This window comes from Nicotiana tomentosiformis, chromosome 2 (genome assembly GCF_000390325.3).
Source record: "Nicotiana tomentosiformis chromosome 2, ASM39032v3, whole genome shotgun sequence".
NCBI classification, from domain to species: Eukaryota; Viridiplantae; Streptophyta; class Magnoliopsida; order Solanales; family Solanaceae; genus Nicotiana; species Nicotiana tomentosiformis.
Window position 1 is genome coordinate 88,326,967 of NC_090813.1, and position 14,159 is coordinate 88,341,125.

The following is a 14,159-nucleotide window of genomic DNA, read 5'->3' on the forward strand; positions in this document are numbered from 1 at the left end:
AGCGCTTATGAGCGAGCCTACTACGGCCGAGCAGTTACACGTACCGAACCTTATAGGGCCGGACATTTATTTTACTTAATATATTGAGAGAGTTGAGTCAGTATCAGCACGTAAGTATATCTCCAGACCATCTTTGACTCCCAGTTAATTTCAGTTATCATATTATCAGTTCAGTTTCAGCTTTCAGTTATTTTATTGCCTTACATACTCGGTACATTATTTCGTACTGACGTCCCTTTTCTGGGGGCGCTGCATTTCATGCGTGCAGGTTCAGACAGACAGACGGGTAGACCTCCTCAGTAGGTGTTTCCCGAGTTCCGCCTGATCGGTAAGCTCCACGTCTTTCGGAGTTGCCAGGTCTAGAGTTTTGTGTACATCTTATGTATATCTGTATATATGTTATGGGTAGGTCGGGGCCCTGTTCCGATCATAGTACATCTATCAGTAGAGGCTTGTAGACATATCCTGTTGGTTAGTGTTGTATGTTGGGTGTTTATAAATTGGTGGTTTGTCAACTGTAGTAGCTATGACGGCCTTGTCGGCCTAGCTTTATATTGATGTTTAGTTAGCGCTAGTTTCCATTCATTTTTATATTTTGCTTCGCAAATTGTCTTGCAAAGGTGGCCCCATGGCCAAAGTATGACATTATATGTTCAGAGTCCCTTAGTCGCAATATGGTACGCCAGATTAGGTGAGGCACCGGGTGCTTGTCTCGCTCCTAGGTTCGGGGCGTGACACAGACGATACGATAGTAGGGCATATGGGGAATCAAGAACATAGGTAACCCTAGTACTTCTAAGAATAGAATCATTCGTGAAAGTGGCGTGCTTGCTCGTTTCGTTGTATCATATGGATTCTTCCAAAAGGAAAGAAGGGATAGCCTTAACATACCTTAACTCCATTGAGTCCTTAATACCTTTCAAGAAATTCTTCAAATAACTCAACTCAATCTACGATAGCATAAGGAGATTCAAAATCAGTGTTGAGTAAAATCTAAGTCCTCAACTTAAACTAGTAGCTCATTTATGTAAATTTGGCAGCATCTCCCCTGTTACAAGAGTCTCCTCCAATACCATATACCAACAACAATGACCCAAGAATTCTAACAATACATAATTATCAATAACAAGACACCATATAACAACAACAAGTCACAACTACTTCACGAAGAGCTACAAGCCCAATTGGAATCTGTATACCCCATATCACCCCTTATAGACTTCTTACTTTAACTTACTAGTATCATTAACAATCTTATTGAGCGGCATGCTCATTTTTACTCATAACAAGATATAAATTGAATCCAACTCTTATTCCATAAATTAGTTTACAACCTTCAGAACATCATACTTATATGTACTATATTATTTCTAGTTCAAGACATCCACAAAATTCCCTCCAAAATAGCCCCATACGTCTAGCACCTTAATTTTTATCGTCAATCACTTGTTTTTCATCTTTTATTCTTCAATCAATTTAATTAATACCTAGAAAAGCTTAAAAACAGCAGCCACAACATTATCAAATTATTTCTCACAATTTTCAGCCACCACAAACCATATTTTTAGCCACAAAACAGTCCAACCAAAAAGACAACCATATCCCATGTTCTTTCAAGTGCTATCTTATGATTTTTCATTCAAACAACACAACCAACACAAGATTAACCTTAGGCAAAATGAAGAAGATGTTATACATACCTTGGACATCAGCTACTACTCGGAACCCTATCTCAACTTAGCTCAAAATAGCCCTCAATCACACCACAACATCATAGATGCATTCTCTTGTAGTCTTTAACACATTTGATGATGATTTGAGTTTATTTCCCTTGAGTTTGGTTCTTGGGATCTTGGGATATGTTAGGGAGGGTTTTGGAGAGCTGTTGGACGAAATTTGGGTGAGAAATGACCCGAAATGAGGCTGAAACATCTTTTAAAATATGTAAAGTCGGTTGCCATCTCAAGTGGGTCCCAATCGGGCTGCTTGCGCAGTGTTGCGAAAATACGGATATCTCTCTACTCCAACGTCGTATCGATGAACGGTTTATGGAGTTTAGAAACTAGATACATGGGGCTTTAATCCAATATAAAGATATCCCTGTAACTCTCAATAAATAACGAGAAAATAGCCTCGCAACCTGGCCTATAAACCTGCCAGTTTCTCCGAAGTGCGGAAACGTGACTTGGCGACCGTACTTTAAAAATTTATATTTCTCTACCCTATATAGTATGAATAAATGGTTTGGATAGTTGAAAACTAGGTTCAAATACCTTCATTTCTGTATGATATATGTCCCAAAATGATATCATAAAGCTTACAAATATAATTTCTCAAAATGGCTCGTTACAAGGCAAATCTTAGCTCGATTTTTCCGCAACTTAAATCTGATTTTTTTCAAACTTTATATTTCATATCCAAACATCATATATAGTCATATCATGACTTTAAACTCATTTAAATCATGATTAACAATTCTCATATTCATCTTAACTTACTTAAGACTTCGGTAAACCTTTCTTATCCTTGTAGAAGGATTTCGTCCTTTTTGAGCTTACATTAGATAATCCTATAATGACAGTGACGTCTGAAGTACGAGGTGTAACAACATGTCCCCTTAAAAACATTTGTCCCCGAATGATAACTCTTAAAGGCTTGCGAAAATAGGACGTAACATCACTAAATCACTTTATATACTTTCAAAGAGGATCTCATTTTCAAGCTTACATCAATTGACTTACGACGTACTTTCACGTAAGAAAACATGGGGTGTAATATTATTCCCCCTTTTGGAACATTCGTCCTCGAATGTTGACTGATGCGCTTATCATTCTCATAACCTATGGCTCTTATGAATACTTTAATATTGTTCTTTTCCATCTAAGCAATTGTTCTATGAATAAATCCAAAGGCCAGGGCATCCCCCCTTTAGGCCTCTTTCTCACGCCACGACTCGTGGTTAGAATTCTTCCAATCCCGTAACTATTTCTACCTTCTATCATACAACCTGTATGACTTTTTCCTTGTATGTGCGCCTATGCGACTCTTCTCTCATTTTCCTCCAGCTTTTAGCCAATCTCTAGGCCTCACTTTGCGAATATATACGGGACTACGACAAGCTGTCCCTATGGGAATCTATAGGTATACTGATGTTTTTCGCTTGGTACTTTGTTGAATGTACCACTATTGCTATATTTTTTCCTAGCCTTGGTTATTTGTCCTTATGGCTTTAGTGCATCTAGGTAGGTCATATCGTACTATAATACTTAATTCAGTTTATTATTACCGAGGTCTGCTACCCAGCTCCAGGTTACTCTCTCACTGCTTATCCCATATGTATAAATCTAAGTCCTTTAATGCTTCCTTATTACTGTTCATCTAAAGAATGGCATCATAACCTCCTCTTATACTTCGGAATTTTTATCCATCTATTGTTGATGCACCTTAATGTTGATCTATATCTACCACTGATAACTTGAGACCTCTTATGTAATACATTGTCACTAGGGCTCACGTCTCATCGGGAAACGTCTAAAGTGGTTTTCCTGATCCACCTAGGGGTGATACTATACTTCAATAACCGTATTTCATAGCATCCCGGCATGATTCATCTTATATGGGTATTCTAATCCCATGCAATTCATGAAATCCTTTTTCTTAAAATCATTACTCATTCATAAGCCTAAACGTCATCCTCTTATCTATCACCATTACACCCTTATTCTACTACCAGGGCAACATTTCATCTCTTATAATTGCTCATATTCTTAGACTCTTCTGAGTTCCTTTAGACTGTACCGAGCTTACTATAACTTATGGAAACCATCAGCTCTCTTGTTTTGATAGGCTTAATCTCGAGGCCTTACCTGTTCTCGTCACCTTCTCACTCACCTTTTCATAACCTTACTCTTGTCTACCTATAACTTTGTTGCTCTATCATACTTTAACTTGCGACCTACACATATCTATTTATACTACTCGCAATCTTCCTTTAAATTGCTAACACCATAGATTTCCTTTTGTGCATTCTCAGTTGTCTTTAAATGTAAGCAATTACTTTTCATGGTCATTCTACCACTTGTTGCATGAATACTTGGCTTATCTTATTGCCCACGAATACTGAAATTTCCTGTAACTCATATGATCTCAAATATCACCTTTAATTTTTACTTCCTGTTCATTAGCCACGATGGTACCACTTTCTTATATAGTGTATATAATATTGTAGTGAGACTATTGTTACAAGACCAGTTCTTCTTTATGTCACTATGCTTAGGTTGAAGCCTTCTTCCTTATTTCTTTAGCTAGTCTTTGGGGTAGTACATAGTGGAGACCCTCTGACTCCTATAAAGCTACGAGCTTATTACATCGCATACCCGAAGGAATCTTTGATGTTCGTACTCGCTTATAATTATCCTTAGTTACATACCTCCGTGCTCTTGTGCTCGTAAGGTTGCTTCTGGACTGAAATTTTGAATGTCTCCCCAGTGGCACTCTCTTTTATTTCTGGAACACTTATACAGCACCTTTAACTACCCCAACTCCTATCTGAAATTTTTTTAACAATTGCGATCTCGTATCTGCGAGACTGGATTCCCTATGTTGGGGTTCACTATGTTTATATTGCACGATCTATTGATTTATTTGTATCATCTTGTCTAGCCATAACTAGACTCTTTCTGAATCCACTACAGACTACTCGTTGGTCCATTCTCATATTTATATTCTATGTAACCCATCTTGGGTTATGTCATTTGTCTTAACTTACCTCTCGTACTGGCTCCTTATATATTGAGTGTTCATTCCCACTTATTTATCAATATCATCTTGTGCAGAATCCTTACTGTCTCTCTCCGGCATCATGCTTGCATAATGTTCTGGAGTCGTATCATATCTGTAGGATCTAAATAAATGCAATCTCATTCCTTTCACCTTTTTAATGCATTCTTTCTTTACTATTCCATAGTTACCTCTTTATCTTTGGCATCTTTTCACACCTTTACTTACATCTTACCCGCCTTGCGGTAATCCTTCTGTACCAAGGATAACTAAAGTTCTTACGCACGAGGGTGACACCTAGTGTAACTAGCACACTTAGTCCCTTAAGCTTAACTTTGCTCACAGTGCTCGCTTTAGGGAAGCGTCTTCATGAATGACCTTTAAATATTATTCTTTCGTTGTCCATTCTATTATTTCCAGAATACTATCTCTGAAATTCTCACGATGCCGACTATTGTCAAATCATTCAGTCCCTAATTCATATTTATTTTATCTTGTTCACCAGCTCATACTAATTTCTATTACTCCGGGGTCTAACGTTTCCTTCTGGTAATCACATTGGAGTCACCAACTTATTTCTCGAAAGAAGGATATGACTTTATGGCTTACTATTCAATAGTTTCAAGGCATGTCTGCTCTTGTCTTTTCCTTCACTTGACTATAGATTCTGTCATCGTGTCTTATTTTGATTTACCGTTATCACCCATATATCACATCTTACTCATGATGCTTCATTTACTCTCTTTTTATTCTATTGATAATATTTTTGTCTATAACTTTATTCTGAAAACTTCAACAAAACATTCTTTCACTTTTAGCTCCCCATGCTTAATCTCACTGGCTCTTCGGAATGCCTAACATTCTCCTTTTTTTTTACTCGGGGCTGGAGTCATCCAAGGGGGAGGGGAGATCGATGAGGATGTCACATACCGTATTGGGGTAGGATGGATGAAGTGGAGGTTAGCATCTGGAGTCCTGTGTGACAAGAGAGTGCCACCGATACTCAAAGGTAAGTTTTATAAAGCGGTGGTTAGACTGGCCATGATGTACGGGGCTGAGTGTTGGGCTGTTAAGAACTCACATATCCAGAAGATGAAAGTAGCAGAAATGAGGATGTTGAGGTGGATGTGCGGGAACACTAGGATGGATAAGATCAGGAATGATGATATTCGGGAGAAGGTGCGCGTGGCTCCCATTGATGACAAGATGCGGGAGGCGAGGCTCAGATCGTTCGGGCATATACAGATGAGGAGCCCATATGCCCCGGTAAGGAGGTGTGAGCGGCTGGTTGTGGAGGGCACGAGAAGAGGTAGAGGACAACCGAAGAAGTATTGGGGAGAGGTGATCAGGCAGGACATAGTGAGGCTTCAGATTTCTGAGGACATGGCACTTGATAGGAAGATGTGGAGGTCGAGTATTAGGGTTGTAGGTTAGGAGGTAGTTGAGTCTTGCCTTACTTCGTACCGTTGTGAGACTAGTCTGGTAAGGTTTTTGTCTAAGCTAGCTAGTGGCAATGCCGCGTCTTACTATTTTGCGTTTCAGTGCCGGACCTATTTACTAGCTATCGTTTTTGCTTTGCATCTTTCTTATGGATTTCATGTTGTTCCTATTTTTCCTATGATTTCTGTGGTGACGCTGCTATTGTCTCCTTTTGTATTTTTGCCCTCTTGAGCCGAGGGTCTTTCGGAAATAGCCTCTCTACCTCTTCGGGGGAGGGGTAAGGTCTGCGTACACACTACCCTCCCCAGACCCTACTAGTGGGATTTCACTGGGTTGTTGTTGTTGTTGTTGTTGGAGTCATACTAAGGTAAATATTTATCCCTTCTAGGATTCCACTGCCTATCTTCTGAAATTTCTGAACATTCTAGTATTCATATCTAACTGTACTATTCTAGAATTCACCATCTAGGTGTCTCACAAGGAGATATATTACCACAATTGTACTATCTTCGGAAATGTTAGCTAATGATAATAATCCATCCACCATTTTTGGGTTACTCTAACCCCAGCTGGATCCTGATATCCTATCATTCTCTTAAACTATATCTACTGGCTCCCATAGGGCATAACTAAGACGAGTGTGGCTAATTGTATATAACTCTATTACTGTTGAAAGTAACTCGTAATGCTGTATTTCTCTATCTGAATTGCAAATACTTATAATCTTCATTAACTAGGTACCTCGTGCCCTTCTTCATCTTGCTTCTTTTACTCGCCGAAACTTGTATCTACCTTCTGATTCTCTTATTTCTTTTTACCATATGGGTGGATAGATATTCTTGCCTTAAGGCTCCTTATCAAGAAGTTTACACATTTTAATACACACATGATCTACTGAAGACCTCATATTTACTCATCATAAGCATGATGCAAAATCGAGTTCCTCTAACTCAACTATTCCACAGTCACATTCAATCTCTTACCAACTGTCTTTCTGGATATAGGTATCGTTGTATTATGAATAAAATAAAATTTAGGAGTTTGAATTCTTACAACTGAGCTCTACCACACGATCTAAAGTAAGAAGAAAGAGTGATAATCTTAAATGTCATATAGCCTCCTGCTTATAAGTGTGGTGCACAATACACCCATAAACAAGACTCTACTAGACACGGCTTGTAGACTCCCTAGGACAGAACTGCTCTGATACCACTTTTTTCATGACCTAACCAGTAGGGCCGCGATGGGCACCCGGTGCCTAACTCAACCGAGTACCAACGTCACATATCCTTCTTATCATACTATCATGGATAAATGAACCGAAAGGCCATCATGAGATAACTAAAATTAAACATAAGAGAATACTCGACATGGGATGACCCAACATGATATAGAAGCTTATGTATGCAACATACGGGCCTATAAGACCGACATGATCATTTGTATACTCAAAATATAGGCGGACAAGGCCATACAAGTATCCATATGCATGAAATCTGTCTACAAGTCTCTACAAGTACATAAATATCATAAAGTTTGAGATATGGCCCCGCCATACCAATCAATACATGTCCAAATCATACTGACCAGATAGGCAACTCTGGAGCAAGTGGAGTGCACCAACACCTTCTGCTGAGATGATAGCCTACTAGGAGGACTCTCAACCTGTCTACCGGGACCTGCGGGCATGGAACGCAACGTCCCCAGGCAAAAGAGACATCAGTACAAATAAAGTACCGAGTATGTAAGGCATGATAGTAGTATATAAAAGATATGAAAGAAACATGGAGTAAAGAACTCAACCTGTAATTCTGAATAGCTTTATGAATCATGAAAAATTTATAATGTCATGCATGTGCATATAAATGTCATACCATGCATAGGTATATGCGTACATAACGTTATCAAGCCTCTGAGGGTATCCCATCATATTATCTCAGCCTCTGTGGGCGAAATCATAAACGTATACCAGCTGATCAGGTGGTGGTGCATATATAACGCCATAGCCTTTCCCCCATACCCCATATACATATACTATACGTGTATATAACGTCATCTGGTCATAGGTCAATATACATGTATAAATGAATACAGTGCATAATGAAAAAAGTCAATAAGATCTGTCGTAATGTCATGAGACCCATAAACAGGCGATATAATAGTAAGACATATGGGGAATCAAGAATATAGGTAACCCTAGTACTTCTAGGAACAGAATCATTCGTGAAAATGGCGTGCTTGCTCGTTTCGTTGTATCATATGGATCATGCCAATAAGAAAGAAAGGATAGCCTTAACATACCTTAACTCCATTGAGTCCTTAATACCTTCCAACCAATTCTTCAAACAACTCAACTCAATCTACCATAGCATAAGGAGATTCAAAATCAGTGTTGAGTAGAGGCTAAGTCAGCAACTTAAACTAGCAGCTCGTTTATGTAAATTTGGGCAGCATCTCCCTTGTAACAAGAGCCTCCTCCAATACCATATACCAATAACAATGACCGGAGAAATCCATCAATACATAATTATCAATAACAAGACACCATATAACAACAACAAGTCACAACTATTTCACGAAGAGCTACAAGCCCAATTGGAATCTGTATACCCCATATTATTCCTTATAGACTTCTTACTTTAACTTACTAGTATCATTAACAATCATATTGAGCGGCAAACTCATTTTTTACTCATAACAAGATATAAATTGAATCCAAATCTTATTTCATAAATTAGTTTACAACCTTCAGAACATCATACTTATATGTACTATATTATTTCTAGTTCAAAACATCCACAAAATGCCTTCCAAAATAGCCCCATACGTCTAGCACCTTAATTTTTATCGTCAATCACTTGTTTTTCATCTTTTCTTCTTCAATCAACTTAATTAACACCTATAAAATCTTAACAACAGCAGCCACAACATTATCAAATTATTTCTCATAATTTCCAGCCACCACAAATTATATATTTAGTCACAAAACAGTCCAACTATATCTCATGTTCTTTTAAGTGTTATCTTATGTTTTTTCACTCAAACAACACAACCAACACAAGATTAACCTTAGGAACAATCAATAAGATGTTATACATACCTTGGATAATAGCTACAACTCGAAACCATATCTCAACTTAGCTTACAATAGCCCTCAACCACACCACAATATCATAGAAGCATTCTCTTGTAGTCTTTAACACCTTTGATGATGATTTGAGTTGATTTCCCTTGAGTTTGGTTCTTGGGATATGTTAGGGAGGGTTTTGGAGAGATGTTGGACGAAATTTGGGTGAGAAATGACCCAAAATGAGGATGAAACATCTTTTAAAGACGTAAGGTCAGTGGTCGTCTCAAGTGGGTCCCAACCGAGCTGCTTGCGTAGTCTCGCAAAAATACGGATATCTCTCTACTCCGACGTCGTATCGACGAACGGTTTGCAGAGTTAGAAACTAAATACATGGGAATTTAATTAAATATAAATATATCCCTGTAAATCTTAATATATTGGGAGAAAACAGCCTCGCAACCTGGCCTATAAACCTGCCAGTTTCTCCGAAGTGCAGCGACGTGACTTGGCGATCCTTCTTTAAAAATCTATATTTCTCTACCCTGATATCGTATGAATAAATGGTTTAGACCGTTGGAAACTAGGTTCAAATACCTTCATTTTGGTATGATATATGTCCCAAAAGATATCATAAAGCATATGAATTTATTTTCTCAAAGCGGCTCGTTACAAGGCAAATCTTAGCTCAATATTTCCACAACATAAATCCGATTTTTTCCAAACTTTATATTTCATATCAAAATATCATATATAGTCATATCATGATTTTAAACTCATTTAAATCATGATTAACAAGTCTCATATTCATCTTAACTTACTTAACACTTCGATAAACCTTTCTTATCCTTGTAGAAGGATTTCGTCCTTTTTGAGCTTACATTAGATAATCCTATAATAACAGTGACGTCTGAAGTACGAGGTGTAACAACATGTCCCCTTAGAAATATTTGTCCCCGAATAATAACTCTTAAAGGCTTGCGAAAATGGGACGTAACATCACTAAATCACTTTATATACTTTCAAAGAGGATCTCATTTTCAAGCTTACATCAATTGACTTACGACGTACTTTCACGTACAAAAACATGGGGTGTAACAGTTACATGCTCGTTTGGATCGGTCTCTCCATTGTACTTAGGTATTTCGGGAATACGAAATTTCTTGGGGATCGGTTTTGGGGCCGCGCTTGGAGGAAAAGGTTTTTGCACGAACTTCTTGGAATCCAATCTTTCAATATTGGGGGTGCTCTTTGGATTTGATCTACCCTGGAATTATAGGTTTCAACCTTTTTATCGTTTGCTTCGATCTTATTTTCCCCTGACTCTATCCGCTTTTTTAGCTCCTCGAGCATTTTTATAATTTCGGGGTTAGTCCCCTTGTTCATTCTACCTTATCATGGTCGATTCCGTTCTGTGGGGGACTTCTTGGGGTGGATCGTGTTCAACCCTGCTCGGTGCATGGGTTTGGCTCTACAACTGAGCTATCGCCACCTGTTGAGCTTGCATCATTTCGAAGATCATGCGTAGGCTAATCCCGTCTTCTTCAATGTTCTGTGAGTTTCGAGCTGCAGATCGGGCTACACAACAGACATTATTTTTAGGGTCGGTACGTAGGTTCGCGTCTATGGCCACATGTGAATTTACATCGATTGGATCTGCAGTCTGAATCCCGATGACATCAGTGGGTGGCCCCTCATTAGCGGGCACCACGTTGTTATTCTCACTTTGATGACCAGCCTCATTGTCGATATGTAGAGGTGCCAATTGAGAGTTTGTCATTTTTGGCCTGAGATCAAAGATACTTCAAAGAGCAAGTGTAAAGTAGTGTGTGTTATGATGATTTGTATCAAATAACCATTATTATCCTTAGCCCCATGGTGGGCGCCAAACTGTTTACCCCCAAAATCGGATAACAATTAAATTTATACGTCGTTTTAAGAATATGTGATCTGATTTGATACAAAGTGAGAAATCAGATTTAATATGGAAGGATAAATAGAAAAATAAATGCAAACCATGCAGATTGAACAACTTGAGCCTCGCAAGGTTAATTTTCTTTGAATTTAGATGTGATATTATTGTAAACAGAATAATATGAACAAAGCTGGAAAAAATAGTATCTTGTTCTCTTAAGTATGTTACAATCTCCCTAATGAATTACTCTATTCCCTTTATATATACAGAGAGATGAAACCTTTAAGGTATTATTTTATAAGAAATTATGTAGACGTTGGTTCCCTTTTTGACTAAATCCCGTAATTTTCGCCATAATAATTGGTTAATGGCGAGAATCACGAATACTTGTCGTGTGAGTTGGCAAAGCTTTTCTTCGAGCTCGTTATAAGCGGGGTCGGTCGTGCTCCCGATAAACTCGAGAGCAAATCTGATGGTCGTTTTAGAACTTTAATGCTCGAATCGAGCTTAGTTATATATGTAACTTCGATCTCTTACGTAGGTGCCGAGCCTTGACCTATTGTTCCAGATGCCTCGATCGAGCATAGAGCTCGGATCTACCCGTATACACCACTACTACTCATAACCAAATATATCCATACATATCTTTTGGGTACCAGAAGAGAGCAGTATCACCATTACCATATCCATCTCAAAGAGATATGACAAAGAAGTGTCTGAATTATTCTAAGTGTGTATGTACGTGTGCTAATGTATTTCATTATTTTTAAATCTTGGATCCGTTTATACACCACTCTAATTTGCTAAAGTTATGTATGATGCAACATGTGCTATATCCATGACACTGCTAAAAAGGGGAGAAAACCGACCGCCAAAACTGACCAATATTGGTCGGTAATTGGCAAAAAATGACTGAAAACCGATCGATTCAGACTTCAGTCGGTCAATTAATTTTTTTAAAAATTGCCAAAAAACCCGACCGAAGTCGGTCAACTTTTTCCATTATGTAATTAAATAATGCACCATTTGGGAATTGAACCAGGGTATGTACTGTGGCAAGATACTATTATACCACTAGACCATTGGTGCATTTTGTGTTAATACTGTCTTTTATTTTATTTATACTCTTTAATTGCATTTTCGCGCGAAAATAACCGACCGATGTCGGTCGATTTTATTAAAAAATAAAATCACTGACCGAAATCAGTCGGTTTTTTAAAACGACCGGCCGAAATAACCGACCGATTTCGGTCAGTTTTTTGAATATTAATTTTAATTTATTTTAAATGAAAAACAAACCAAAGTTGGTCGATTTCTTGAAAAATAAATTTTGCGGGATACAAAAATAATTTTCCGCATTCTTGCGCTAATGCGCTAAAAAAAATCCGATCAAAGTTGATCGAATTAGTAAAAAATATATATGTATTTTAAAAAATCGACCAAGTTTGGTTGGTTTTCTGCCGGTAGCGTCGGTTTTGGCCGAAATTCTACTAGTGTATATAACATAAGACCAATCAGAAACTTTATGAATTTTAACAAAGACAAAGCATACATCGGAAGTACAAGTGCCTTAATTCACTGTTACTAAGTGGACTCTTAATTAATACTAGTACGTATCTAAAGGGCACAACTTTTCAGAAGAATCTAAAGGGCACATTTTAGAATCTTCCGTCTTAGCACTCACAATTCTCACCTTTAAAAGGAGCTGGTAAATTCCCAACACCATGACGCTACACCAAAATTCCACACCTTAGAATTAAAACACACAGAGATCATAAAAATGAGGCTTTCGAATTGTGATAGACAATATTCTTGCTCAGTCTGGAGATGGAATTCTACAGTCCCTTATCTTTTTGGAGGCTTAGCCATTATATTTCTACTCATTTCTATAGCAATTGTCATCCTTGCCTGTGCACATTGCCAGAAGAAATGGCGTATCTCATCGCCAATGACAAGGGGAGAGGTCATAGAGGAAAACCATGGAAACAGTGGAACGTTAATGCCCGGAAATGTTAATAACCAGATTGACATCATTGTAATGAAACCAAAGATTGTTGTCATCATGGCTGGTGATGACAAGCCTAGCTACTTGGCCACTCCATCTCTTGCTTGAACTTCTATAATAAATTTATTTTTAGTTCTTGCTTTTCTAATAGTTCTATACTAAGCTATTATCAGACTATATATGGTAGATAGATTGCATACAATTCCAGAATACTGGGAAATATGGCTAGAGAGCCTTGTAGTTTATGTTACAGTTTATACTAGCAGGACGCATACTCGGATGAGACTCCAGCCTCCCCTCTCCGATTTTCTTTCCATAGATCCCTCATGGTGTACTCCAAACGGCGGCCAAAAATAATGAAGTTGTAGATGTAACAAAAGCAACAAATAAAGAGAACGACTAAAGTATCCTAATTTGGTTGAAGGAACGGGTTGAGTGTTCTAAATTGGTTGAGAGCATGTGTTTTGCTCACATGATCTTGAACAATTATCACCTCATGAACAAGCTTTTGGGGTTGAGTTAGACCCAAAGTACATTTTCTTTACGCATACACTAATATTAGAGTAAGACTCATCCACATTGTTATGTTTGCAATATTGAACCCCGTGTTATGTTTTCATGCTCCAAATGTCCGGTCTTTGGTGTATAGGAGAAGCAAAGAGGATGTTAGAATGTCTCACGTTGATTATGATCGGAAGTGTTCTATAGTCTTGGATAATCTGTGCCTCGTGAGTTCACTATTGAAATTGAATTAGAATCAGTGTCATTTTTAAAGAAAAGAAACTATTCCTACTATGTTTTCAGGTGTTATTTTGTTACTTAGTCATTAGCTGGTCAAGAGAAACGACAAATGATAATATGAGAAAAAATTGCCCGGTAAATGCGAAATGCAAATGGCCGTGGAAAGTTGGGTATAGGGGTGGGAAACGGGCGTGTCGGGTCGGGATATGAGC

At 38.1% G+C, this 14,159-nt stretch overlaps 1 protein-coding gene across 1 annotated transcript; it reads left to right on the forward strand.

The window, feature by feature from the left end:
* Window positions 1–12,981: 12,981 nt before the first annotated feature.
* Window positions 12,982–13,314, forward strand: LOC104098610 (protein GLUTAMINE DUMPER 3-like). The gene has a single exon (XM_009605392.1). It carries the CDS (start codon window positions 12,982–12,984, stop codon window positions 13,312–13,314), a length of 333 nt encoding a protein of 110 aa, XP_009603687.1.
* Window positions 13,315–14,159: the final 845 nt, after the last annotated feature.